Below are 26681 nucleotides of genomic sequence, written 5' to 3'. Positions count from 1 at the left end.
AATCATTTTAAGTCTGAAATGTAGCTGCATGGACTAGTGCGGAAACGTCCATTTACTGCCCCCCTCCCCCAACACACCACCTCCACAATAAAATAAAAAATATTTTAGAGCGGCATTTGTGTTCATAGATCAAAAAATTATTGCAGGACACCCAAGTATAGCCTGCAATAAGCCATTTTAAGCTGCGGTAAGTGCACACAAGTGTTTACTGCAGCTTAGCATGTTTATTAAAGTACTTATACTGTATACAGTACTCCCCCGATATTTGCGGGGGTTCCGTTTCAGGAACCCCCGCGAATGTTGAAAAGCCACGATTACGGTTTTTAGCAGGGGAGACAGGAGAGGGCAGCCGGAGCGCTAGCGAGTGAAGGAAATCACTCGCGGTATGCTCAGACTGCTTCTTCCTGTACGAAAGTTGGGCCTCACCAATCGGGAGCTGATGTGATATACAGCTCCTGATTAGTGAGGCCCGACTTTAGTACAGGAAGAGGCGATCGGAGCATACCGCAAGTGATTTCCTTCACTCGCCGATGCTCCGGCTGCCCTCTCCTGCCTGGTCATTTGCGGTCAGAAAATACCGTGAATGGCTGGGACCGCGAATCGCAGACCGTGAATTTGCAGGGGAACACTGTACTGTCCTTCATAGGATCAAGGTGGTTCACAAAATATAAAGCAGTAAAGAGCTCCATCAAATGATAGGACAGCAAGTAACAGAAGAAAAAGGAAAACACAAACAAAAAAAACCCTCAAAAAAACAAAAGAAAAAGCACTGCAAGCACTGAACAGCCAAATAAATTCGGTCCTCCACTAGGAATACACGAGAAAACAAGTAAAAGGACCTTTTAATTATATTTTAACTTTGACAGGTGGTCTATGCAGCTGTATGCATTTCCAGTTTCAGAATTACATATGGTATGTGTCCCTCTGTGTATAGATTGCCCACTCTTGCTTTATCAGGTTCTATAAATCTATTCTGTTAAAAGGCTCGATTAAAATATGACAAGATTCTGCACTTACTCCTCTTTCGGTGCAAAAGCTATCAGGTGGAAATTGTAAACTAAAACTAAACTACTAGACCTTAAGTTTATATACCGCATCCTCTCCACAGAGATGGAGCTCGGCACGGTTTACAGGAACTTTCATATAAGGAAGGAAAAACATAATAAGAGTTAGTGATTATAAAGAGGGCAGCGAGATTTACATTTTTGAGAATAGACAAGTTTACAGATGCTTTCGGAATAACTGGAAGGAGCCCAGATTCCGCAGCAGGGTAGGAAGGTTATTCCAAAGCTCAGTGATTTTGAAGAAAAGAGATTTCCCTAAATTTCTAGCATAGATAACGCCTTTTAGCGAGGGGAAAGATAGTTTAAGTTTTTGAATGGATCTCTTAGAATTCCAAGATAGTGGAATTAGAGGAGGAAGAATGCCATGCAAGATCTTGAATGTTAGGCAGGCACATTTAAAGCGAACCCTAGAAATTACTGGAAGCCAGTGAAGCTTTGACAGAAGCGGGGAAACATGATCAAATTTGCGTTTTGCGAAGATCAACCCTAGCTGCAGTATTCATCATCACCCCGATCATAAAAGACCCAAAAGGAGCAATAGATCTACCATCCAACTACAGACCCATAGCCTCAATCCCATTATATGTCAAGCTAATGGAAGGCTTCGTAGCTAAACACCTCAATAATTACCTAGAAAACCACAATTTACTCCACCCGACACAGTCTGGGTTCAGATCCAACTACAGCACAGAGACACTACTAGGTTCCCTCCTGGACACAGCTAGACAACACTTCAGCACAGGCAAAAAAAATGCTGATTATACAACTAGATCTCACTGCAGTATTTGACCTGGTAGACCCCATGATATCCTACAACAAATACTAGATTCAACAGGAATCACAGGTAAGATACACACATGGTTTCAAGGATTCCTACAAACCAGGACTTACAGAGTAAAGGCAAACAAAGAAAAATCAGAGCCATGGTCTAACCCCTGTGGCGTACTCCAAGGATCGCCATTATCCCCAACACTCTTCAGTCTCTACATTGCATCCCTCGGCACCTGCCTAGACAAAATATGCTTAACCTCCTATAACTATGCAGACGACATCACCATTCTCCTCCTTCCTTTTGATCAGCCAACGCCCACCATGACAGACACACTACACAGAACTCTAGAAACACTGGCAACATGGATGAGAGACCACAAACTAAAACTGAACCCAGACAAAACAAAATTTATACTTCTCGAAAAAAATAAAACCCCAACCATAATAAACTTAGTAATAAACTCAATCACATACCCCATTCAACCCATCCTAAGACTTCTGAGAATGATGATAGAGAGATACTGTACCATGCAACCACAAATCAACAAAACAATACAGAAATCATTCGTTGTCATGTGAAACTTAAGACTAATCTGAAAGTTCTTTGACAGAAAACAATTCCAGTTTATGGTCCAATCCCTAGTCCTTGGGCTTCTAGACTACTGCAACATCCTCTATCTCCCCTACCCCGCAGTCATGATAAAACAACTACAAAATGTACAAAAGACAGCTCTGAGACTGATCTATTCGCTTAAGAAATATGACTACATCACTGCCGCATACCTCAACTCACACTGACTCCCAATACAAGCAAGAATACTATTCAAATTCTACTGTCTACTATTTAAAGCCATAAATAGAGACAGCCCAGCCTACTTGAACAACCGCCTTATCCAAACTACCACAACTAGGCAAAGGAGAACCCAGATACTATTCATGCATCTTCCAATCAGAGGCGTTAAACGCACAAAAATGTACGATGGCCTACTGGCCACGCAGGCAGCGAAACTAGACCACCAACTCTCCAATCTACTGATCACGACACCAGACTACAAAACTTTCAGAAAAGAAATAAAAACCCTGCTATTCATGAAATCCATCAAGACAAACTAACTCCGCAGGAAGCATTTCAATCCCCCAAAGTAACCCGCTCAACTCTAACTCTTCTGGAAATGTCCAGATAACCTCTTATGTAATCCGCCTTGAACCGCAAGGTAATGGCGGAATAAAAGTCACTAATGTAATGTAATGTATTCTGGATCTGCTGAAGTCTTGGGAGACTTTTCTTGGTTAGACTTAGCTAGATGGAGTTGCAGTAGTCTAGCCTGGAAAGGATGATAAAGCTTGCACAATAACTGAAGGTATATCCAGCAATGCCCCTGCAGTTATTGCACCGTTAAGTTTCCTACCACACCTTAATGTCAAATGCAATTAGCATAGATTCAGTTAATATCACCTTCTGAGGTAGTCAAGTGCACTCACCAATGGCATAGTAAGGAGGTGGCGGCCCGCCCCAGGCATGGTCTTTGTAAAGGGCACAGGCACCCCTCCTCCTCTCTACCCACCCACCCCAAGCCCCTTCCCTTCCTTCATACCTCTTTAATTTTTCCTGCGTGAGCAGCATTACAAACTTGCTGCCCGCCTCAGTGTCGCCTCTCTCTGACATCATTTCCGGCCCCCACGTCCACAATGTGTGCAAGTTCATGCTGTTGCTCTCGCCTGGAAAATTAAAAAGGTATGGGAGAAGGGAAGAAGGGGGGGGTACAGGGCGCCACTTACCTTCGCTATGCCAATAGTACTCACACTAACTGCAATACACAGCCCATGCCAGATCTCTGCCCAGGCCCCACCCAGACACCATCTCATCCTGTACCAACAGCTTAACAGCACAGTCAAAATCCTGCACTACTAGCATGTGGTAACCATTAAAATAGCCTTGCATTAACAGCACGTGCTAAAACCCATGCTGCTTAGCACCCTAGGCACATTTGACATTGGTACCCTGTGATGAAGTTGCATTGCGAACACTTGAGGTAGCATTAACACACTTTGGTACAGTGGCTCCTAAATTAAGCTCAATGGACTATCGCTCGTGTTATTTTGATGGTACAAATATAAATCAGATTCTAAGATTGTGGCTTCCGTTTCGCTCAAAAACTTCTCTGCAGTTGGGAATCCTGGCATGAAACAATCCTTTGGACAACTGGTCTGTAGTTTTTCCTACTATTTTAGGATAATGAAAGGCACAGGCCGGAGAAGTGGCACTGTTTTTTGAGAATTTAAGAAATACAATGAAACATTTCTGCCACATGGGAAAACCTTTTTCTGTTTTGGCCTAATTATATAAAACATCCAAACAGGGTAAATCTTAGCATGAACATTGCTGTAAGAATGCAGCAGCCCTCCAAAAAATGCTGACATGGTGAAGTTCAACAAAGCTTCCTTAGCATACATGTATGCATACGAGAGTAGGTCGATCAGATGGTGCTGCGGCATTTCATATACAATTTCTGACGTTGGACAACTGGGTAATACAGTGCTTGGAAATGTAAACTCAGACACGGAGGTGGGAGGTATGTCTGAGAACAATAGTACATGGATGTCGCTGTACCAAGGTCCAGTTTCTTGGGTTCAGGTAAGCTCGGTTTCCAGAGGCAGCAGTTTACAGACCCTTGTTAAAATAGACGTAAGGCACTTTGTCTCCATATTTAGCCACGATGGAGTCTCTCAGCTCTGGCTCCAGGTTAACGACCGCTATGGAACTGCCATGAGAAAGAAAACAGAAGAGATTACCACTTTTGGCCTAAGTTAGCACAGTCTGACAAACAGTATGTATCATCGCTAAATAAAACACCACAATGACAGATGAGCGACTTGGTATGCAGGCAAGACAAATGGAAGCAGAAATAGTGACACCCAGTATTTCTAAATTAAAACAACAATGGAATCCAGCAAAGGCAGTCAAAGGATTTGGACAAATGAAATCAACAATACGTTTCTTTACCTTCAACACCTGCTTTTCTCCCTCTTAATACCTCAGCCCCCCTTCCCCCCAATACTTGTATCTCCACCAGTAATTAGGGAAGAAAACTGTGTTCCATAGTATAGCTGGCATTTCCTACTCAAAGTACCATACACAGCAAAATCTTCAAGAAGCTTCAGTGCCATAAAACCACCAAACAGTAATGACCACATTGATTGAGTGACACATTTAGGTTTTTGCACTCCTTAGGCACTCTCATTTAATAGTGTTCCTCCTCCTCCTCTTCCCCTAGATCAGGGGTGTCAAAGTCCCTCCTCGAGGGTCGCAATCCAGTCGGGTTTTCAGGACTTCCCCAATGAATTTGCATGAGATCTATTTGCAAGCACTGCTTTCATTGTACGCTAATAGATCTCATGCATATTCATTGGGGAAATCCTGAAAACCAGACTGGATTGCGGCCCTCCAGGAGGGACTTTGACACCCCTGCTCTAGATTAATTTCCTCCTGTTAACCTCAACCTCATCGCTCCAGATTGCATGGGGGCAGCATCAAGCAGCAGGCTAAACTAGTGTGGGGGCTGAGCAGTCACAGACATCCTGAAAGGGCAGAGCCACTGTGGCTCATTCTTGATACTCACTCAACCTACTGTTCATAGGACTGAAACCAGAGTAGGGTTACCAGACATCTGGGTTTGCCCGGACATGTCCTCCTTTTGAGGACTTTGTCCGGATTTTGAAAAGCTTCCAACAAATCACCGTCACACAGGAGGGCATCTGTGCATTCCCTCTGGCCCAACAAGAGCAGGCAGCGGTTGGCGAGACAGGGGCATAATGGGGTGGGGAATGGGTGGGCCTGGGGGGCAGGTCTAGGGGGTCCAGATTTTCCATTTGGAAAATCTAGTAATCCTAAACTAGAGGGCATGAAGTTAGGAGAAGAGATGGGAGGAAAGCGAGCAGTAGGCAGAGAAGGAACCTGTGAAATGCATTGGAAGTCGCTTGATGGGTTTGAGGAATTTTATAGACCCAGAATTTTGCCACCCTGGCTACAGGCCTAAAAGGCCTCTGCTTTAACCTTTTCCTATCGTAATAAATTTTACGTTAAGCTGGTTCCAATCGTAATTATTTTAGCAAAGTTTTGTATTATTCACCGTTATCATTTACGGCTATTGTAAACATAATGTAAATAAAGTCATAAGTCTGTAAATTCAAATATTTTGTGTTCCTGGCTCTTTATTAGTCCATACAGACTGTTTATCCACTGTCTATGTCATTTTTGGAATGTCCCGTCATCCGGGACACACGATAGGAAAAGGTTAAGCCAAGCTTAGTTAATCCCTAGTTGGATATCACTCTCAACAGAACTGTGGTTCCTGTGCACTAGCAAAATTCAGCAGGGGGGGTAAACATTTAGGGTTGCCATAGGTCCATATTGACCCAGACATGTCTTCTTTTAAGAGGTGGTTTCAAAAATTGGAGGGAGGTTATCTGGGTTTTGGACTTGCTCTCTCCAGCCTGGAGTCGAGTTTGCTTTCCCCTCCTATCCCCACCTACTTCCTTCGGCTCTGCAATTCAATCTTCAGGAAGTTGGCACTTTGAGCAAGTTGAGCCTGCTGCCTTTGGCCTACCCCCAGAAGCATTCTCTCCTCAGCCTTCCCTACCCCCTTCTGCCATGCGTAACACCGCTTCACTTCCCCTGTATCCTGGTGCGAGTTGCAACCTCCAAGCTGCTGTCACGCATCGGACCCTCCGCTGATGTTACTTCCTAGGTGCGGATCAAGGAAATGACGTTGGAGGAAGAGCTGACGATGGCGCAACAGCAGCTTGGGGATTTGCTGCTCGCGCCAGGAATGTTAAGAGTTACAGAGAAAGGGAAGTGGCATGCATGAGCAGAAGTGTATGGGGGGAGGGGGGGTGGCAGAGAGAAGGACAGGTGATTGCACTCTCACCAAAATGGTGCCTGAGGCAGGTGGACCGTCTCCCCCTCCACCCTACTATGCCACTGGTTATAGCAACACATAATGAACATATATGACACATAATTGATTAAAAAAAACAAAGACACAGACATGCTCTATCTATATCCAGGGGTGGTAGGAGGCAAAAATGATACTAGAATTCAAGGCTGCCTGAGACAGTACAAACGATGTTTGATTGCAGTGTGTTTGAAGGGAAAGGCAGAGATAACAAAGGGCTCTATGAACAGTAATAGGAAGTAAGTGAAGCAGACTAGATGGGCTTCTTATCTGTATTCAGGATCTCTCTTTCAAGCCACTGAGCTTGTGTACCCAGCTGGGAAACAAAAATCTAAAAAAAAAAACCAAATGAGACCCTGCAGGAAACAAGAAAGAGGCACTGCAGGTCCATTTCCCTCTCAGCCTCTATATATCCTCTTTCCTGTTGCCATTGTGAAAAAGTAGGAACCCACCCCCCAAGGTAAAAGAGGTCTCTACAAATATATAGACCAATAAAGCACAGTTACTTACCGTAACAGATGTTATCCAGGGACAGCAGGCAGATATTCTCTACATGTGGGTGAAGTCACCGACGGAGCCCCCTAGCGGATGTTTTCGCAAGCAGACTTGCTTGAAGACCTTCAAGCTTGCGATTGGCCCGCGCATGTGCGCGTACCCCTCCCACCCGGTCTAGGGCAAGCGTCTCCTCAGCGTGTCCTCAGTTCAGATAGCTAGCAAAAAAGCCAACCACAGGGAGGTGGATGGGTTGCGAGAATATCTGTCTGCTGTCCCTGGATAACACCTGTTACGATAAGTAACTGTGCTTTATCCCAGGACAAGCAGGCAGCATATTCTCTACATGTGGGAGACCACCAAGCTAACCAAAATGGGATGGAGGGAGAGTTGGCAATTTAGGAGAACAGATTTTGCAAAACGGACTGGCCAAAATGGCCATCACGCTTGGAGAAAGTATCCAGACAGTAGTGCGAGGTAAACGTATGAACCGAGGACCAAGTGGCAGCCTTACAGATTTCCTCAAGTGAAGTCGAGCAGAGGAAAGCAACAGACGCCACCATCGCTCTCACCTTGTGGCCAGTGACTCAACCCGGGATTGAGAGACCAGCCTGAGTGTAACAAAAAGAGATACAAGCGGCCAACCAGTTAGAAATGGTCTGCTTAGAAACAGAATGACCCAAGCGATTAGGATCGAAAGAGATGAACAGCTGGGGAGCAGTACGATGAGAAGTGGTGCACTTCAAGTAGAACGCTAGCGCACGCTTACAATCAAGAGAATGCAGAGCCACCTCTCCAGGGTGAGAATGGGGCTTCGGAAAAAATACAGGGAGAACAATGGATTGGTTGATGTGAAACTCAGAAACAACCTTAGGCAAGAACTTAGGATGGGTACGGAGAACCACTTTATCATGATGGAAGACAGTGAAAGGTGGGTCCGCTACCAAGGCTTGAAGCTCACTGACCCGATGGGCAGAAGTGAGAGCAATAAGAAACACAACCTTCCAAGTAAGATACTTCAAGTGAGCCCGCACTAGCGGATCGAACGGGGGTTTCATTAAGCGAGCAAGGACCATGTTAAGATCCCAAACCACAGGAGGAGGTTTAAGGGGCGGATGAACGTGGAAAAAGCCTTTCAGGAAGCGGGAAACCATAGGATGAACAGAGATAGGCTTCCCATCAATTGGCTGATGAAAAGCAGCAATGGCACTAAGGTGGACTCGAATCGAGGAGGACTTGAGCCCAGCGCCAGACAAGTGTAACAGATAATCCAGGACAGCAGATAAGGAGGCAGACAATGGCTCCTGCTGTCGAGTAGCACACCAGGAAGAGAAACGGGTCCACTTCTGATGGTAATATTGGCGAGTGGACTCCTTCCAAGACGCCTCCAGGACATCCAGCACAGGCTGGGAGAACTGGAACGAGAGCATCAAGTCTTGAGGAACCAAGCCGTTAAGTGTAGAGACTGTAGGTTGGGATGAAGTAGAGAACCCCGACTCTGCGTAAGCAGAGAAGAAAAAACAGGCAGAAGAAGAGGCTCCCCGGAACTGTAACAGGAGGGAGAACCACAGCTGTCGGGGCCACCGAGGAGCTATCAGAATCATGGTGGCACTCGTGGACTTGAGCCTGACGAGAGTCTTCAGAATCAGAGGGAATGGAGGGAACGCCATACAGAAACAGGTTCGTCCAATCCAACAGGAAAGCATCCGCCTTGAGTCTGAGAGGGGTGTAGACCCTGGAGCAGAAGCAGGGTAACTTGTGAATGGGGGGGGGATGCGAACAGATCGATGTCTGGAGTCCCCCAACAAGCAAAGACATGACGCAGGGTCGAGGAATGGATGGACCATTCGTGAGGCTGCAGAAGACGACTCAACTTGTCCGCCAGACAATTGTGCTAGCCCTGAATATAGACCGCTCGAAGGAATATGTTGCAGCAGATGGCCCAATCCCAGAGCCGCATCGCCTCCTGGCACAGGGGCCGGGACCCCGTGCCCCTGTTTGTTGATATAATACATGGCGACCTGGTTGTCCGTGCGGACCAGCACCATTCGGTCATGGAGCAGGTGACAAAAAGCCTTCAGGGCGAGGAAGATCGCTCAAAGCTCTAGCAGATTGATGTGACAAACTTGGTCGGCACTGGACCAAAGACTCCGAGTGCAAAGTCCGTCCAGATGAGCCCCAAAAGCATAGGTCGACGAGTCCGTAGTCAGGACCTTCTGCGGAGGAGGAGCATGAAATAGAATATCTCTGGAACGATTGGAAGAGAGCATCCACCAACGGAGAGACTGCCTCAACAAAGGAGTCACGACAATGAGTCGAGAGACAGGGTCCCGATCCTGGTTCCATTAGGACGCTAGAGTTCATTGAGGAATACAGAGGTGAAGTGGTGGACACATGGAACGCATTCCCGGAGATTGTGATAGGGCAGAGAACGCTACAGGGATTCAAAGAAGGATTGGATAAATTCCTGAACGATAGGGGGATTGAGGGGTACAGATAAAAGTAGAGATAGGTTAGGAAGAGTATAGATAGAAGAAAAAGGGGGATCATAGGGCTATGTCAAGGAACACCGGACAGGTCATAGACCTGCTGGGCCACCGCGGGTGCGGACTGCTGGGTGCGATGGACCTCTGGTCTGACCCAGTGGAGGCAACTTCTTATGTCTTATGTTCTTATGAGGCATAGAAGGATATAGGTGACTATAAACTACGCCACGTGTACACCTGGTAGGGCCACCGCGTGTATGGATCGCCGGACTAGATGGACCGACGGTCTGATCCGGAGATGGCGCTTTTTATGTTCTTAAGTCTGGCAAAAGGAGTCGCATGAGCCAAGCCGGGGCCGAAGACAGATGGGCTACCCTCTGGCATAAGCAAACAAAGGCCTCCTGTCGAGGCCGAGGCAAGAAGGAGCGGAGACGAGCCGTGTCCAGGACCTCTACGATGAATTCCAGAGACTGGGACGGACAGAGCTGAGACTTGAGGAAGTTCACCTCGAAGCCGAGGCTCTGAAGGAGCAAGATGGTTTGATTAGTCGCTTGCAGAACTTCGTGGCGAGGACGATTTGATCAACCAGTCGTCGCAGTAGGGAAACACCTGCAGGCCGCTGAGACGCAGGGCCGCAGCAACCACCACGAGACATTTCGTGAAGACTCTTGGAGAGGCCACCAGGCCGAAGGGAAGAACACGATACTGGAGATGGAGATCTCCCACCCGGAATCTCAGATACCGGCGAGAGGCCGGTTGTATTGGAATGTGCGTGTACGCCTCCTTGAGGTCCAGTGAGCACAGCCAGTCCCCCTCATCCAAGAGGGGGTACAAAGTAGGAAGGGTGAGCATTCTGAACCATTCCCTGACCAGAAACTTGTTCAGAGCACGGAGGTCCAGGATTGGATGCATATCCCCCGTCTTCTTGGGTACCAGAAAATACCGGGAATAAAATCCAGTGTTCCATTGGTCCGGGGGAACCTCCTCTACCACCCGAAAGCGAAAAAGGGCCTGAGCTTCCTGCAAAAGGAGAGGCAGCTGAGACCGAGCAGAAGGAAACTCTTTTGGAGGTAGGTCTGGGGGTACATGACTGAAGTGAAGGGAGTACCCCTCTCGGATTATGGAAAGCAGCCAACTGTCGGAGGTAAGACCTTCCCACTGGGCATAGAAATGATGGACACTACCCCCGATGGGGAGGGGGGAAGGCTCCATGAGGAAGGGAGCCCGAAGGCTTGAACCGGAATTGTCAAAAGGATGGCCCAGGCTTCGCCGGAGCCGGGCCTTAGGTTGACGTTGCTGCTGTTGTTGAGGCCGCTTCGGAGGAGGCCGGGAGAACGCAGGAGTAGATTTCTGCGGATACCTCCGGAGAGGAATTTTGTATTGCCGAGCCGGAGGGGCCTTCGGTTTAAGTTTCACCAGAGAGGCAAAGGACCGTTCGTGGTTGATAGGCGCTTGGTGGCCGCTTCGATAGATTCATTGAAGAGCTCATGACCCACACACAGGAGATTGGCAAGATGATCCTGTAGATTCGGATCCATATCCACAAGATGGAGCCAAGCGAGGCGACGCATGGCGACCGCAAAGGCCTTGACCCTCGAGGACAACTTGAAGGCGTCGTAGGCCGCCTGGAACATATAGAGGCAGAGCTGGGAGAGGGTCTCCTCGAGGAGGCGAAACTTCTGACACCGAGATTCCGGAACGTCCTCCCGGAATGAGCGGAGGGTATCCACACAGAACCGGAGGTAGGACGTGAAGAGAAAGTTATAGTTGAGGATACGATTCGCCGTCATTGAGTTTTGGTAAAGACAGCGACCAAACTTGTCCATCGTACGGCCCTCTCAGCCCAGAGGGACAGCAGCGTAGACCTTAGAGGGGTTGGACTTCTTCAAGTAAGACTCAACCACCAAGGACTGATGAGAAAACTGAGAATTCTCAAACCCCTTAACCGGAATTGTCCGGTAACGGGACTCCAACTTGGAGGGAATGGCCATGACCACATAGGGGGTCTCCAGGTTCTGGAGAAAGGTTTGCCGGAGAACCTGGTGCCAAGGCAAGTGTAATGCCTCGCAGGGCAGATGATCAACACCAATCTCCTCCAGATATTCCTGGGTATAATGGGACTCAGACTGGGATGTCCAGTTTCAAGACCCTACCCATGTCAGACATGAAATGAGTAAAGGAGGAGTGACGAGTAGAAGACTCATCCTCCTGAGGGGACCCCGAGCGAGATCTGGGGGCAGCAGAGAAAAAGGGAGAAATTTCCCTCGAATAGTAAGCCGGGGCCTCGGAGTCCCGCGAATGGGAGACTGAAGAGGCCCTACTAGTGTCTGGGGGCGTCGAGGAATGACCCCATACTAGGTGGAGCAGGGAAGACCCTGGGATCCGAGGAAGTAACTGGCGACGCCTCGGGGAAGACTGGGTAAAGGAGAAGTCCTCCCCTGGTTTCGAAAAAGGCCCCTTAGAGGTAGCTGCCTCGATGGGGAACACAACCCCGAGTCCAACTCGAGGACAAGCGTGTGTCTAGAAGGTTTTGTGGGCGGAGACCTGCCCCAAAGGGGCGGAGAAGCCTGGGGCTTCTTAGGAGGGACAAACCTCGACAAAGTAGTGGGGGGAAAAATGACCCCCTGGTCTGGAACCCAAAAAAGTTACAAGTGAGTCGGGGGATGAAGAATTACTCGAGGAAACCCGGCGAGTCTTGCGGGCAGGACCTCGAGAAACGAGGGGACGCTCAGGCTGGTCAGACCGAGACTGGGTCGAGACCGAGGTCAGAGGCGTCGAAGTTGGGACCAGTTGGCTCACCACCGAGAAAAGCTGCGTCGTAAGAATAGCCTTAAGCATGTCCTCGAACACAGGCACCGAGACCAAGGTGGTTGGGTCTTAGGTGCAAGCATGCGCTCCTTCGGGGACGACCTCAAGGAAGAGTATTCCTTACGTGAGGAGGAACGCTTAGAGTGATGTCTCAAAGATGCCGACGAGGCGGCACTGCCATGAGTCTTGGAGGTAGACTTCTTTGCCGGCACACCTGAGGAGAAAAGAGGAGATTTACCAGAAGCCAGAGTAACAGGAGGGGCCAAGGCCGGAGTCTTCGAGGCCGACGGGGACTTTGAGGCCGAGGACTTCGAGGCCGAAGCGCCCAACGAGGGTGCCGAGGCTAAGCTCGAGGCCTTTCCCGTAGGATCCATGGGGCCAAAGAGTTGGAGAATCTTGGCCACCCTCCGACGAAGAGCCCGCGGTTGCAAAGTCACACAACGGGGGCACGACTCAGTGCGGTGCTCTGCACCCAGGCACTCCACACACCAACAATGATGGTCGGTGATGGAGATAACACGGTTGCACTTAGTACAGTTTTTAAACCCGGAACGAGGCTGGGACATAAGAAAAAAGATGGCTGCGGCCCTGCGAGGCCAGGCGGCCAGAGTAAGACCAGGAACCCAGTCAAAAAGGTACGAACCGAAAAACAAATAACAAGAAAAACACAGACACGAGCACAGCGACTCAAAAGAAACTAAACAAACAAGCTGTGGTGCAAGAGGGACAATGATATCGCGCGAAGCAAGGGAGCAGTGCTTCTGCTCTGCGGAAAACAGAGAACTGAGGACATGCTGAGGAGATGCATGCCCTAGACTGGGCGAGAGGGGCACACACGGGCCAATCGCAAGCTTGAAGTCTTCAAGCAAGTCTGCTTGCGAAAACATCCGCTAGGGGGCTCCGTCGGTCATGTCACCCACATGTAGAGAATATGCTGCCTGTTTGTCCAGGGATAAATATATAAACATAACCAATAAAGAATAAATTAAAATACCCAAACTATAAACCTGTAATCATTTTAAGTCTGAAATCAGAAACTTTAGTATTACAAGCAATCATGCAATTCCTTAATAATTTAATTATATTTTCAACTACATCAACAATCTCTCTCTCTCTTCATCAGGGCTGGATACTTTATTTTTATTTATTTTATTAAACTTCATCTAGAAACCTATTTTCAAAATTTCAAAGCTGGAAGCCAGGGCTGTTCTCTTACTCCGGTTACCGAATATAGCAATGGGTGTAATGTATACCCAGCATTTAAAATTTACACATTTGTGAATTTTAGTTCATATTTGCATCACCAAATTCTAAATTTAACAATTTAGATTAAAAAAATAATTTTCTGTAAATTTAGGGCCCCTTTTACAAAGTCACGGTAACAATTCCTTCCCAGCAAATGCAATGCAGCCCATTCAACTCCTATGTGCTGTCACATTTGCCAAGCTGGGACTTGCTACCACAGCTTTATAAAAGGGGCCATTAATAACTTTACTTCATTTTCAGGGATCCATCACTGATTAATATGTAAAAAACATTATACAGATTATGATATTACAAATTAGGACAAGCAGGCAGCTTATTCTCACATGTAGGTGACGTCATCCATAGAGACTGGTACAGAGAGTGTTAAAGTGTACTGTAACTTTTAAAATTTTGATAGTCTTGAGACTGCCTATACTGTCAATGCACCAGTGCCTTCCCACCCGATATTGCTTCTCAGGACCATCAGTTCTTAGTTTTTTCACAAAGCTAAGACACTGTTTTTCTGGTAGTCTCTCCAAGTGCGTCAAACTTTTGACTTTTTTGCCTTCCTGTTCAAAATTTTTCCTCATTATTTTTACCTTTCATTTTGGTTTTTTCATATTCAGGTTAAACATTTTTCATTTTAAACCAAATTCTTGTTTGAGGCCTCTGGGCACCTTCTCAGCTTGTTTACAGGCCGGGAGCATCAATCCCTTTTCGGCTTAACATTCACTTGACCTCCCAGAACCACTGAATCCTCTGCTTTCACATTGGCGGTGTTCCTCTCAATGTCAAGGGCTTCAAGCGGTTTCAAACAGTGCACTCAGTGTAGTTGGCTCATTTCAGCCAATGATCCACATAACTGGTGTATGAAATGTTTAGGTCCATGTTATTTCTTGCACCCTTTTTTCTAGATTACAAAAGAGGTCGCTCAAAACCCGACAAGTACAATACGAGAAACTTTTCAGGAAACTGGGAACATTGACCATGTCTGCCAATTGATGCTGATACTCGCCGACCACTGCTGATATTGACATTGGCATTGAGAGAGTGTTGATGCCTCCGACTATACTGCTTTGTCTTCGTTGCCTCTGTTGGGAGAAGTTGTAAGAAAGTTAATAAGCATGGACACCTTTCTCCCTCCAGGCATGCATCCAAGTTGTCCCAAGAGTCTATTTCATCAACACATTCGAAACTTAGATGTACCATAAGTAGATCACCATCTCTACAAATGATGTCTCCTCAGAGATGTGCTTTGACATTGAAGTCACCAATGCCTCAACACCCGATTTTGTGCCATCTCTACCGACTATGACTACAACAGCGGTACTAGCACCATCTTTACAAGAACAAATCAGAGAGCTAGTACAAAAAGAATTGGCAGAGATGCTGAAGCCGTACACAGTGCAGGTACCGGCTTTGACACATCCCATGTCAGCCCAGTCCAAGCAGCATCCTCAACGAACATCTAAGGATTGTCTTGGACTCCATTCTACCGCTGCTCAGCATCAAAGCGGCCTGCAGCTTCCAGGGAGCACAGTTCCTCCTCGCATTTGAGGCACTCATCTGGCCGATGTCGAGATATCTCATCGACCATCCAGATGATCTCATCGATCCAATTGATGTTCTCCATGATCTCAGAGGCTAACGATCTTCTCCTCGAAGCCCTTCTCAACAGTCATCATCACCGAAGCATGGCATCAAGGAATAACTCTTATCTTTCACAGAATCTTATGGGATCTTCACCTCCTCGTAGGTCTCCGCCTGAAAGCTTGTCTTTTACAAGATTCATTAGGCAAATGGGCCATGCTCTTCCCATAAGAGGCAGAGCCAAGAACCAAGTTCATGGATGCTCTGGATTATAAACAATGGCCAAGAGACTGTTTAAACTTGACTTTTAATAATTTAATGATGGAAACAAATGCTTAGGAACTAGGAAACTCAACCTTTAATTCCAGCAGCACCAAGAAAATAGGATACTTTATAAAGAGTACAATCCTGTCCAGGTTTTGACAAACCTCAGCTACAACATCAGTCTCTTCTCGTTGGATTTACACAGAAGATGTTCAACAGTTCCAAAACCTATGCCAGTAAAGGACCTGGAAGAGAAGGAAAGACTCTGGACAAATTAGGTCACAGTGGAAGTAAGAAAGAAGTAGGGAATTAAAGGCCAGTAAGTATGACTTCTGTGGTAAGCAAATTAATGGAAACGCTTTTAAGACAGAGAATGGTGAAGTTTCTGGAATCCGGTGAACTACAGCAGTGTTTCTCAACATGCAGTACGTGTACCCTTAGGAGTATGAGGGCCGCTTGTTGGGGGTACGTGGCCTGGCTGCCACAGAGAATATTCCATACCCCACCCATCTGTCAAAGTCACCACTGCCACCGGGGATCCCTCCTTCCTGCCTGCCTCCCTCTCACTGAAGCCGTTGCCGGGGATCTCTGCCTGTCTTCCCCGCTCCCTCTGAAGCCAACCCACAGGGCTTCCCTCCCCCCCAAGAACCCGAAGAAGTCGGTTCAGCTGCTCTGTGATCCAGTCGAGACCTTCTTTTCACTCTTTGCCAACAGAAAGCAGCCAAATGCTGCTAGACCAAGGAATTCCCGGCCCTTCAGCAGCAACAATGATCTCCACACCCTCCCTGACCAGTAGGACTTTGGCTTCATCAAATATCACTTTTTTGTGAACCTCATTAAGCATGATCAAGAGGCCAAATGGGAATGTCCAACGGTATCTGATATTAGGCCCGGTCAAGGAATGGGTGACCTCCTGGAACGCCTGCCTCTTTTGGAGAGTGCTGGAAGCTAAATTTTGGTATAATTCCAGGCAGTGGTTTTCCCAAGTCATAGCCCTCTGTTCACGGGACAGCATAAAAGCCTGTCCTTAAGGGCAAAACTTTGAAAACACACCTCGATATCCTTAGGACAGTTCCCCCACCTTGGGCCCCAGGGAGCGATGCGTCCTCTCCATACCTGGGTCTAGCAATTCATCCTCCAGCAGCCACTTTGCCAACCACTCCACCATCTCTCTGGCATCCTTGTATTGGGGAGCCTCTGGTATGCCACACACACGAATATCATTACGGTGGGCCCCATTTTCCATGTCCTCAACATAAGAACATATGAACATAAGAAGGTGCCTCTGCTGGGACAGACCAGAGGTCCATCCTGCCCAGCGGTCCGCCCACACGGCGGCCCATCAGGCCTATCGCCTGAACAGTGGTCCCAGACTAATTTTGTAACTTACCTCTAATCCTATCCTTATAACCTACCTTTACTCCTATCTGTACCCCTCAATCCCTTTGTCCTCTAGGTACCTATCCAAACCTTCTTTGAAGCCCTGTAGCGTGCTCCTGCTTATCACTTCTTCTGGTAGCGCATTCCATGTATCCACCACCCTCTGTGTGAAAAAGAACTTCCTGGCGTTTTTTCTAAACCTATCCCCTTTCAATTTCTCCGAGTGCCCCCTTGTACTTGTAGTTCCCCATAATTTGAAAAATCTGTCCCTATCTACTTTTTCTACACCCTTCATGATTTTGAAGGTTTCTATCATGTCCCCTCTAAGTCTCCGCTTTTCCAGGGAGAAAAGCCCCAGCCTTTTCAGTCTGTCAGTATATGAGAGGTCCTCCATACCCTTTATTAGCTTAGTTGCTCTTCTCTGGACTCTCTCAAATACCGCCATGTCCTTCTTAAGGTACGGCGACCAGTACTGGACACAGTACACCAGGTGCGGGCGCACCATAGCACGATACAGTGGCAGGATGACTTCCTTCATCCTGGTCGTGATACCTTTCTTAATGATACCCAACATTTTGTTTGCTTTCTTTGAGGCTGCCGCACACTGTGCCGACGACTTCAAGGTTGTGTCTACCATCACTCCCAGGTCTCTTTCAAGGTTGCTCACCCCTAGTGGCGAGTTTCCCATTTTGTAAGTGAACATCGGGTTTTTTTTTCCCTACATGCATGACCTTGCATTTCCCTATGTTGAAGCTCATTTGCCACTTTTTAACCCACTCTTCCAGCATTGTCAGATCTTTTTGGAGATCTTCGCAGTCCTCCATGTTATTTACCCTGCTGTATAGTTTGGTGTCATCCGCAAACTTAATAACCTCACATTTTGTTCCTGCCTCCAGGTCGTTAATAAATATATTGAACAGGAGCGGTCCCAGCACCAACCCCTGCGGAACTCCGCTCGTGACCCATTGCCAGTCCGAGTAGTGGCCCTTTACTCCAACCCTCTGTTTCCTGTCCGCCAGCCAGTTTTTAATCCATCGGTGGACCTCCCCTTGCACCCCGTGGTTCCATAGCTTCCTTAGCAGCCTTTCAACCTTTCAGCTCACAGAGTTCGCTGCGTAAATCCTCTATACTCTGCTGAGAGTCCACCACCTTCTCTTCACAAAAATCCATACGAAACTCTACAGTATCAGTTCTGCCACCCAGCTCCGCCAAATCTTGCCTCAGCTCCTCAACCGCATTCAAATCTACCCCAACACTCCCTATATCTCCTTCACTGCGGTCAGCAGCTACCTCAGATCCACTTTAGTAGGACCTTCCATGCCATCATTGTTGCAAATCGAGTCCTCTTCCAGAGCTACCGGATTCCAGGATGCCGGCATTACAGAGGTCCAGGTCTCCATTCCACCAGGCACGCTGCTAACACGTGGTTGTTGGGCTGCCATTTTATCTGCCGTGCAGCTCAGTTGTTTGTCCGCCTCTGTTCGACACTTCAAGGACATCTTGCTCTGCACGACTTGCAGTTCACCAATTCTGCAAGGAAGTGTGGTCAAGCAGGCAAAATACATGCTTACAGGAGATATTCTTTGGCCGAAGAACGGAGCCCCAGTTTCAAGCATCCATCTTCTTTATATCATATTGATAAATTTTTATTAAAACATTGTTTTTATTTAAACTTCCAAATTCTTAATATATTTCATTTAATTGGATTTATTAACTGCCTTTTCATGAAGAGATTCACCCAAAGCGATTTACGATACATTGAATAGTAATCAGGTACTTTTTACGGTATTTTGATGTTTTATGATCTAAAGGAACCGTTTTATGTTTTAAAGAATTGCATGATGTGTGTTTTAGGATGTTCAAAGTATGTTATGTGATTTTAGGGTTCATAGACGAAAGCGTGCGGTACAATCATGCGAGGACAAAGTCACGTGTGGAGGTTGCCACCCAGTTCCTGAGACAGTGTGAAAAAGATCTGCGTATTCTGGAGGGAACCGTCATCAGCATCGCTGTGACCCGGAGAGCAAGAGACAAAGCACGATGAAGTAAAGGAAGCGGTGCTCATTTGGCTTCTGAAGCAGCTGAAAACATCTTCTCTATAGGAATGCAGAAGCTAGTTGAACGATAGAACAAATGTGTCATCTTGCATGGGGACTATGTGGAAAAGTGATATGTTCAATTGCTCACAGCTACTTCTATTAAAGCCATTAAATGTATTTTGCCTTTACTTTTTCATTTACCCTCATGTAGCTCTGAGCCAGGCTTTGCTGAAATAGAACCATGTTAGGTCTATTGTACGACTATCCTTTTAGTTTTACATTGTAAAAATTTTGCATAAAGTTGGTTTTATTTAAATTTGTCATCTTGTCGTTTATGGTATTTATTCTGAAAAAGTGGGCAACAAAGCCCCCTGAATTTGGGCTTTCTAACATAGGAAAGTAATTACCATTGTTGTGGAAACAGCGCACAGGCAACTGGAACCATGAAGAGTAAGCTGTAGAAAAGGAAAAATGAAAGTTACAAAAACTTGTACAACTTAATCTCAAGTCCATGCATCCAAACTTCCCCTAGGAATATTCATGTCACTGGAGCATTTTGGAGAAATTTTAAACTTTGTAGCAACAAAATGAGATGATTCCAGGTGGGAAGGAATAATTTTCCCCACCATATGACATCAGCACTTCTAGAATCTGACTTATTCTAAATACTATGGACCATAAGAACATAAAGTAAGCTTAGCTAAGACAGACTAAGGTTCATGAAGCCTAGAGTCCCATCTGACAGTAACGAATCCCAAAAAAGCCACAACATAAGTTAGAAGGAAAAACCCAACCCACTTTCAATGATTTGATTTCAGTCTGTTGGCTGGAATTATTATGGAGTGTCTTCTTATTTTAGTGATATATGAAAGGTTAAACTGTTCCACCCCACTCAAACTTCTCTTATACCCCCACTTAGTCAACTTTTTTCTAGGCCAAAGAGCCCTAACCTATCTAGCTTTTTGTTATTTGAGAGGTGATCAACCTCCCCTTTTTCCCCACTATTCTCTGAACCTCTTCTAGTGGCTTTATACGTTTTTTGAAAGGAGGTGACCGGAACTGTGCATAGTATTCAAGGTACCCAGTATTTTAAGATTATTTTTTACTTTGTACATCACTTTACAGTTGTCCATACTAAATTTCCTCTGCCACTTACATGAGCAGTCCCCTTCTGCAATTCCTCCTACTGCCATCTGCTAATTTGATTATCTCTCATTGCTCCTTTCTCCAGAACTTTTAAGATGGCGCCTGTTCACTTAATGTTAAAAAGTGGGTGGCGTGGGGGGAGCGAGAGATTTGTGCCAAATACTTTTTCTAGCACAAATGCCTTGGGCATGCTCATTTAGGCTTGACTTTTCCCCCAAAGAGTGGAAAAAGCCTTTTTGCTGCCATGGTGGTATGCGATGAGCATGATTTCACATTTTCAAACCTATGTCTATCCTCATCAGGAGTGTTTTTGGGTATAACTTTTTCACTTGCCTCTTCAATAATCTCTAGCACGCCATGTTTCTAAAATGGTGTAACTGAGGTGCAATCCTCCAAATTATACCCTTGGAAGAAACCACTTGATGGTAAGGTACATCACAGTGGTAACAACCATCTTTCCTCCTTAGAGCTAAGCCATGGCCTTTATGGCGCTTCTGGACCTGACTGGCCCCAATCAAACTGAGCTAAGGCCAGAGGGATCCTGGATTGCATCAAAGGACTATAGCTTGAATGCAGGCCCCAACGGTTAGGGGAGGTTTCTAAAAGCTGCAAAGTGCCAAAGCATAGATCTACAATGAAGAGGCGTTGTATAAAATGAGAGAATAATAATGAAGACTGGCAATTTTGTAAATTAAAAACCAAAACTTTTAAAATGTCAAAATGTATGCTTGCCTACAACAGAAGTTTGAATCTAGATGAAAATTTAGTTGTAAGGATTTCCTGATATAGTTATAGATCATGTGAGACTTGCAGGTCAACAATAATCAAACATGGGACTCATTGAAAAGACTTTGAGCTGTAAAAAAGAAGAAAAGATAGGACTTACAAACCACCAGCCAGCATCACCTGCAGGGGTGCGTGAAGAAATTGAATTCTCTGCAGAAGAAAATACAATATTTTTCAACATAAAGAGAAGAAAACAAACCCAAACCTTGGTCTGGCTCATTGGCATTGGATGAGCCCTTTGATCGTGGGGCTTCCAAGTCCTCTAATCACAGCTCCTCTTTACCTGCAGCAGAGTTTTCAACATTTTACACAACTGTGTAGCATGTATTGTATAAATTAGAGAATGACACGGGGACAGATTTGTCCCCGTCCCCACAGGAACTCAATTTCCCTATCCTGTCCCCGTGAATTTTGTAGCTGTCCCTATTCCTGCCCCATTCCTGTAAGCTCTGCCTTAATCACACAAGCCTCGAACACTTATGATTTTAAAGCGTTTGAGGCTTGTGTGGATGAGAATTTAACTTGCAGGGACAGGAAAAGAACTTGCGGGGACATGACGGGAAAATGAGCTCCTGCGGGAACGGGGAAAAAATTTGTCCCCGTGTCAATCACAACCTTCATCAGGCAACTACATTGGCTCCCAATATCATCCTGAATAATCTTCAAATTGTCATGTATCCTACACCAGATCCTATACGGAAGCTCAGCAGCCCCTCTCATTCAATGATTCTCTAATGTTTGGATGACATCAAAAAGAATCCTTAAGAGTCCAACTAAACCTACCATCTACAAAATACCTCCACTTCAAACAAATTTTACACTCTGTGCTAACCTATCTGGGTGTAAAAATCTGGAATGACCTACCAGATGCTATCAGGAAAGAGACAAACTACATTAGATTCAGAAAAAACCTGAAGACTCACCTTTTTGATAACTATCTATCTTAGTTTCTGTATAGCATCCCCTACGTCTAAGTCCCTCCTCTTATCTCTCCATGTCCTCTTCCCCTTCTTCTTTCCCCTTCCTCTTTGATCTGTTGCCTTGAGCCTGTTGCGACTCACAAATGGAAGATTAGATTAGATTCTCTAGTATAAATTACAATGGACCTGTATACTAAGTAATTTCAATTTGAACTCTACTTTATACAAAATTATTTTCTGATATATGTATATCCAGTGGTTTATTTGGTGCTTTTTAAGTGTGTGTGTAAGGGAGGGATCATGGTGATAGTACTGGAAAGAGAGAAGGGCAATATTTGTATTGCATTATGATATTATATTGTATTATGAGCGTTCCTCTATACCCTGCTTAGAAGGTTTGATAAGTGGTTAATAAATGTTTCTAAATAAATAATTGTTAAAATGATCTCAAAGAAGGATAGGTGATCCAAGCACAAAGGGAATGAAGGAGAGAGAGAGAGAGAAGGGAGGTGTAAGGATCAAATGGAGAAAACCCCCCAAAGTGAACAGGGAAGGTCGAAATTCAGGATTAGAAGGAAAGGAGAATCCATTCTCACACATCTTCTGACCCAAATTCTTTAACTCACTACCTGAACCAGACTTTCCCCACACCATCTACTCCAATCTCTTCACCTACTTCACCTTCTTTCTGCTACCCTCAGATCCTCCCTTCACTGTGATCACCTTCCTCTTAGATCACTTAGCATCCCCTTCGATCACCTCACTCTCCTTCAGCCATCTCAATCCCATCCTGCATCTTGTCACCCTCTTCCGAACCCCTACAATATACCAGTACCCTCTCCAATTCCCTTATACGTTTCATTCATTCATTCAATTTTCTATACCGTTCTCCCAAGAGAGCTCAGAACGTTTACATGACTTTATTCAGGTACTCAAGCATTTTCCCCCGTCTGTCCTGGTGGGCTCACAATCTATCTAATGGAGCAATGGGGGGATTAAATGACTTGCCCAGGGTCACAAGGAGCAGCGTGGGTTTGAACCCACAACCTCAGGGTGCTGAGACTGTAGCTTTAATCACTGCGCCACACTCTTTTCCCCCCTCCCCCCACTGAAGCTTCAGCCCAGCTCCTGGGCCCAGATGCCCTAAAGTCAGCGATCCTCAAATGATTGTCGCTAAGATTGGATTTGCTGATCCGATGCAGAAATGTCTCACTGCATGGTTTTCAGCAGGATCGCTCATTCTCTGATTCAGCCAAGCAAATAAGCTAATTAATTTTGAAATGCCATGTAAACTAGCAAAGCAACTGATGCTCTAACATGGCTTCCTGACACACAAAAAAAGTTCTCTCTTTTAGCGATCCAAAAAAAAGTGACTGGTCAAGACCAGTCACTTACCTGTCCCATTGATACAAAAAAAAAGGTTTCCTGTCCCAGACAGCTGAGTGGCAGGAGGCTACTTCGGGGCATCCACTGCCGGTTCTGTGCATGTGTGAGAGTCGCAGGGGTCAGTGCTGGGACCGCTGCTGTTCAATATATTCATTAACGATCTGGAAACGGGCACGAAGTGCGAAGTTATCAAGTTCGCGGACGATACAAAACTCTCCAACAGGGTCAAAACTGTTGAGGAATGCAAAGAACTGCAGAGCGACCTGAACAAACTGTGTGAGTGGGCAAAAAGATGGCAGATGAGCTTCAATGTGGAGAAATGTAAGGTCTTGCACATGGGGAAAGGGAACCCCCATGTACAGCTATACGATGGGAGGAAGGGTGATGGGGAAAGGCACCCTAGAAAAAGACCTGGGGGTATTGGTGGATACAACAATGAAGCCAGCGGCGCAATGTGCAGCGGCCTCAAAGAAAGCGAACAGAATGCTGGGCATTATCAAAAAAGGTATCACTACCAGAACGAAGGAGGTTATCCTGCCATTGTATCGAGCAATGGTGCGACCACATCTGGAATACTATGTCCAATACTGGTCACCGTACCTTAAGAAAGACATGGCGATACTTGAGAGGGTCCAGAGGAGAGCAACTAGGATGATAAAAGGAATGGAGAACCTTTCATATGCTGAAAGGTTAGACAAACTGGGGCTCTTTACCCTGGAAAAGCAGAGACTGAGAGGAGACATGATACAGACGTATAAAATCATGAAAGGCATAGAGAGGGTGGAGAGGGACAGATTCTTCAGACTAGCGGGGACAACAAAAACAAGAGGTCATTCAGAAAAACTGAGAGGGGACAGATTCAAAACGAATGCAAGGAAGTTTTTCTTCACTCAGAGGGTGGTGGACACCTGGAACACGCTTCCAAATGAGGTAATAGGACAGAGTACAATACTGGGTTTCAAAAAGGGACTGGATGACTTCCTGGAAGCGAAGGGGATTGCAGGGTATAGATAGAAGGTTATTCTACAGGACAAAAGCGAAAAGCGTATGTGAGTTTTAGGGTAGGAGCACTATCAGGTCCTGAACCTGAGGGGCCGCCGCGTGAGCGGACTGCTGGGCACGATGGACCTCCGGTCTGACCCGACAGAGGCAATTCTTATGTTCTTATGCTCTCACAGTGATCGAACGGACAGGGGAGACAGGGATTTTGATAAATCTCTGATCAAATCATTTGCATGCAAACCTTTTTGTGCATCAATAGCTCTTTTGGAATCGGCCAAAAATCAAAGTGGACCCACATGGTCATAACACCCCTGTTTAGTGCATCTAGCTCAGACTTGGGCAACTCTGGTCCTCGAGGGCTGGAATCCAATCAGGTTTTCAGGATTTCCCCAATGAATATGCATTGAAAGCAGTGCGTGCAAATAGATCTCATGCATATTCATTGGGGAAATCCTGAAAATCCGATTAGATTCCAGCCCTTGAGGACCGGAGTTGCCCACCCCTGATCTAGCTCCAAGTATCCAGAAAGACTTGGTAAATGCCCACTCAGTGGTGTGGGCCGAGTGCCTATGAAGACCTATCCTAGTAAGTCCTCAGGCTCCTGTCAAAACAAAATTTGCTGTTCTCCAAGTAAACAGTTTCATGGAGAGACTAGAAGAGCTGAAATTTCTCCATCTATACCACAAACCTACGGTGTCCCGCAAGGTTCTATTCTATCCCCACTGTTATTCAACATCTTTCTGTCACCTCTTCTTACACTGGCACAGTCAATTGGATTCACGATCTTTGCCTATGCGGATGACATACAATTACTTCACCCTGTCAATACTTCAAACATCTCAGAAATAAAAGATATCAACAAGTTTCAAGTTTATTATTATTTGATGAATCGCCTATACAAAACATTCTAAGCGATGAACAATTTAAAAAAACAACTTTTTTAGAAAACAAGCAATTTTAAAAACAACATTTTAGAGGACAAACACTATTAAGACACAAGTAAAAAGTTAATATACTTATAACGCATTATAAATTTCTTTATACATGTGACTTAGTGACAAACATGATATAGACGGAAAGGAGGATAAAGTTACAATTTTCTCAGGCAGAAAAACATAAGAGGTAAGAACATGGGGAAGGAGGGAAAAAAAATTGAGAGTCTGCATTTGCTTAATAGTTTAATTAATAAAAGCATCATTAAATAAAAAAGTTTTTAAAAGTTTTTTAAAAGAGATAAGATCTTTTTCTTTCGTGATGTAAAGTGGCAAAGCGTTCCAGGTTTGTGGAGCTATAACAGAAAACATTTCATTTCTCCTTGTACCCACAATTTTTAAGGAAGGAACAGTTAATAGGTCTTGTGATGATGAACGAAGAGAACGAGGGGCATAATAAGGAATGATCATTCTAGACATGAATTGAGGTTCATTGAAAGATAGTACTTTAAATACCAAAAATAATATCTTAAAAGTGATTCGGTGGCTAATAGGTAGCCAATGGGACTTGATCAATAGCGGTGTAACGTGGTCATATTTTTTTGCTTTATGGATGAGTTTTATTGCAGTATTTTGGATTATCTGAAGTCTTCTTTTTTCTTTTTGTGATATATTGATTAACAAAGAATTACAATAATCTAGTTTGGATATGATCATAGAGTGGATAAGTATATTAACGGATTTAGGTTCTAGAAATGATGAGATGGACTGTATCAGGCGAAGTTTATAGAAACAAGATTTGACTATTTGACTAATGTGATTATGAAAAGATAGATTAGCGTCAATAATTACGCCTAAAATTTTTAGCATAGGTACTGATTCGAGAGGGATGTTATCGAGTACAAATGAAGATCTTGGAATAATGTTTTTTTTCCAGTGAAAAACATGGTTCGAGTTTTTTGTATATTTAGTGATAATTTATTAAGGCTAAGCCAATTTTTTATTGTGTCCAGTTTAGTATTAATTGTTGTAATTTCTTCATCATTTTCGGGGTCAAACGCAATAAATGACTGGCTTTACACAAATAAACTCTCCCTCAACATCGACAAATCCTGCGGCCTTCTACTTCCTATTAAAAACAGCGAGACTTTATCAGGAAAGATTTTTATTAAATCCTTTCCTATAAAAATGGAAACAAAAATAAAACTACAGCGGACTCCCCCCAAAAGAAATCCGACGCTTACAATTAATCCAAAATACGGCAATAAAACTCATATACAAAATAGGAAAATATGATCATGTTACCCCTCTTTTGAAAGAAGCACATTGGCTTCCTATTACACATCGCATTACTTATAAAACTATCCTACTGACCTTTAAAATAAAACTTTCTCACCAGCCTTCATATCTTGATA

At 45.2% G+C, this 26681-nt stretch overlaps 1 protein-coding gene and 1 long non-coding RNA gene across 3 annotated transcripts in view; one reads left to right on the top strand and one right to left on the bottom strand.

Moving 5' to 3' along the window:
* The window catches only part of LOC117359024, a 45099-nt gene extending 25684 nt beyond the window's left edge, over positions 1-19415 (top strand). Inside the window, exon 2 of the long non-coding RNA XR_004539144.1 lies at positions 18939-19415. This is a non-coding gene — a long non-coding RNA (uncharacterized LOC117359024). The remainder of the gene's footprint in view (positions 1-18938) is intronic.
* Positions 3040-26681, bottom strand: part of SFXN2 (sideroflexin 2) — a 109279-nt gene continuing 85637 nt past the window's right edge. The window contains exons 10-12 of one of the 2 annotated variants that reach the window (XM_033941111.1): positions 21127-21176; positions 19502-19549; positions 3040-4597 (exon numbers count right to left, since the gene is read on the bottom strand). In XM_033941111.1, coding sequence (XP_033797002.1) covers positions 4498-4597; positions 19502-19549; positions 21127-21176 — 198 coding nt within the window. In that variant the 3' untranslated portion in view covers positions 3040-4497. Of the gene's footprint in view, positions 4598-19501; positions 19550-21126; positions 21177-21273; positions 21310-26681 lie in introns of those variants that run through there. The other variant, XM_033941112.1, reaches the window with a different exon arrangement.

Source organism: Geotrypetes seraphini, chromosome 4, assembly GCF_902459505.1.
Source record: "Geotrypetes seraphini chromosome 4, aGeoSer1.1, whole genome shotgun sequence".
NCBI lineage: Eukaryota > Metazoa > Chordata > Amphibia > Gymnophiona > Dermophiidae > Geotrypetes > Geotrypetes seraphini.
Note: the sequence above shows the minus strand (reverse complement) of the source record. Positions and strands in the feature narration are given on the sequence as shown.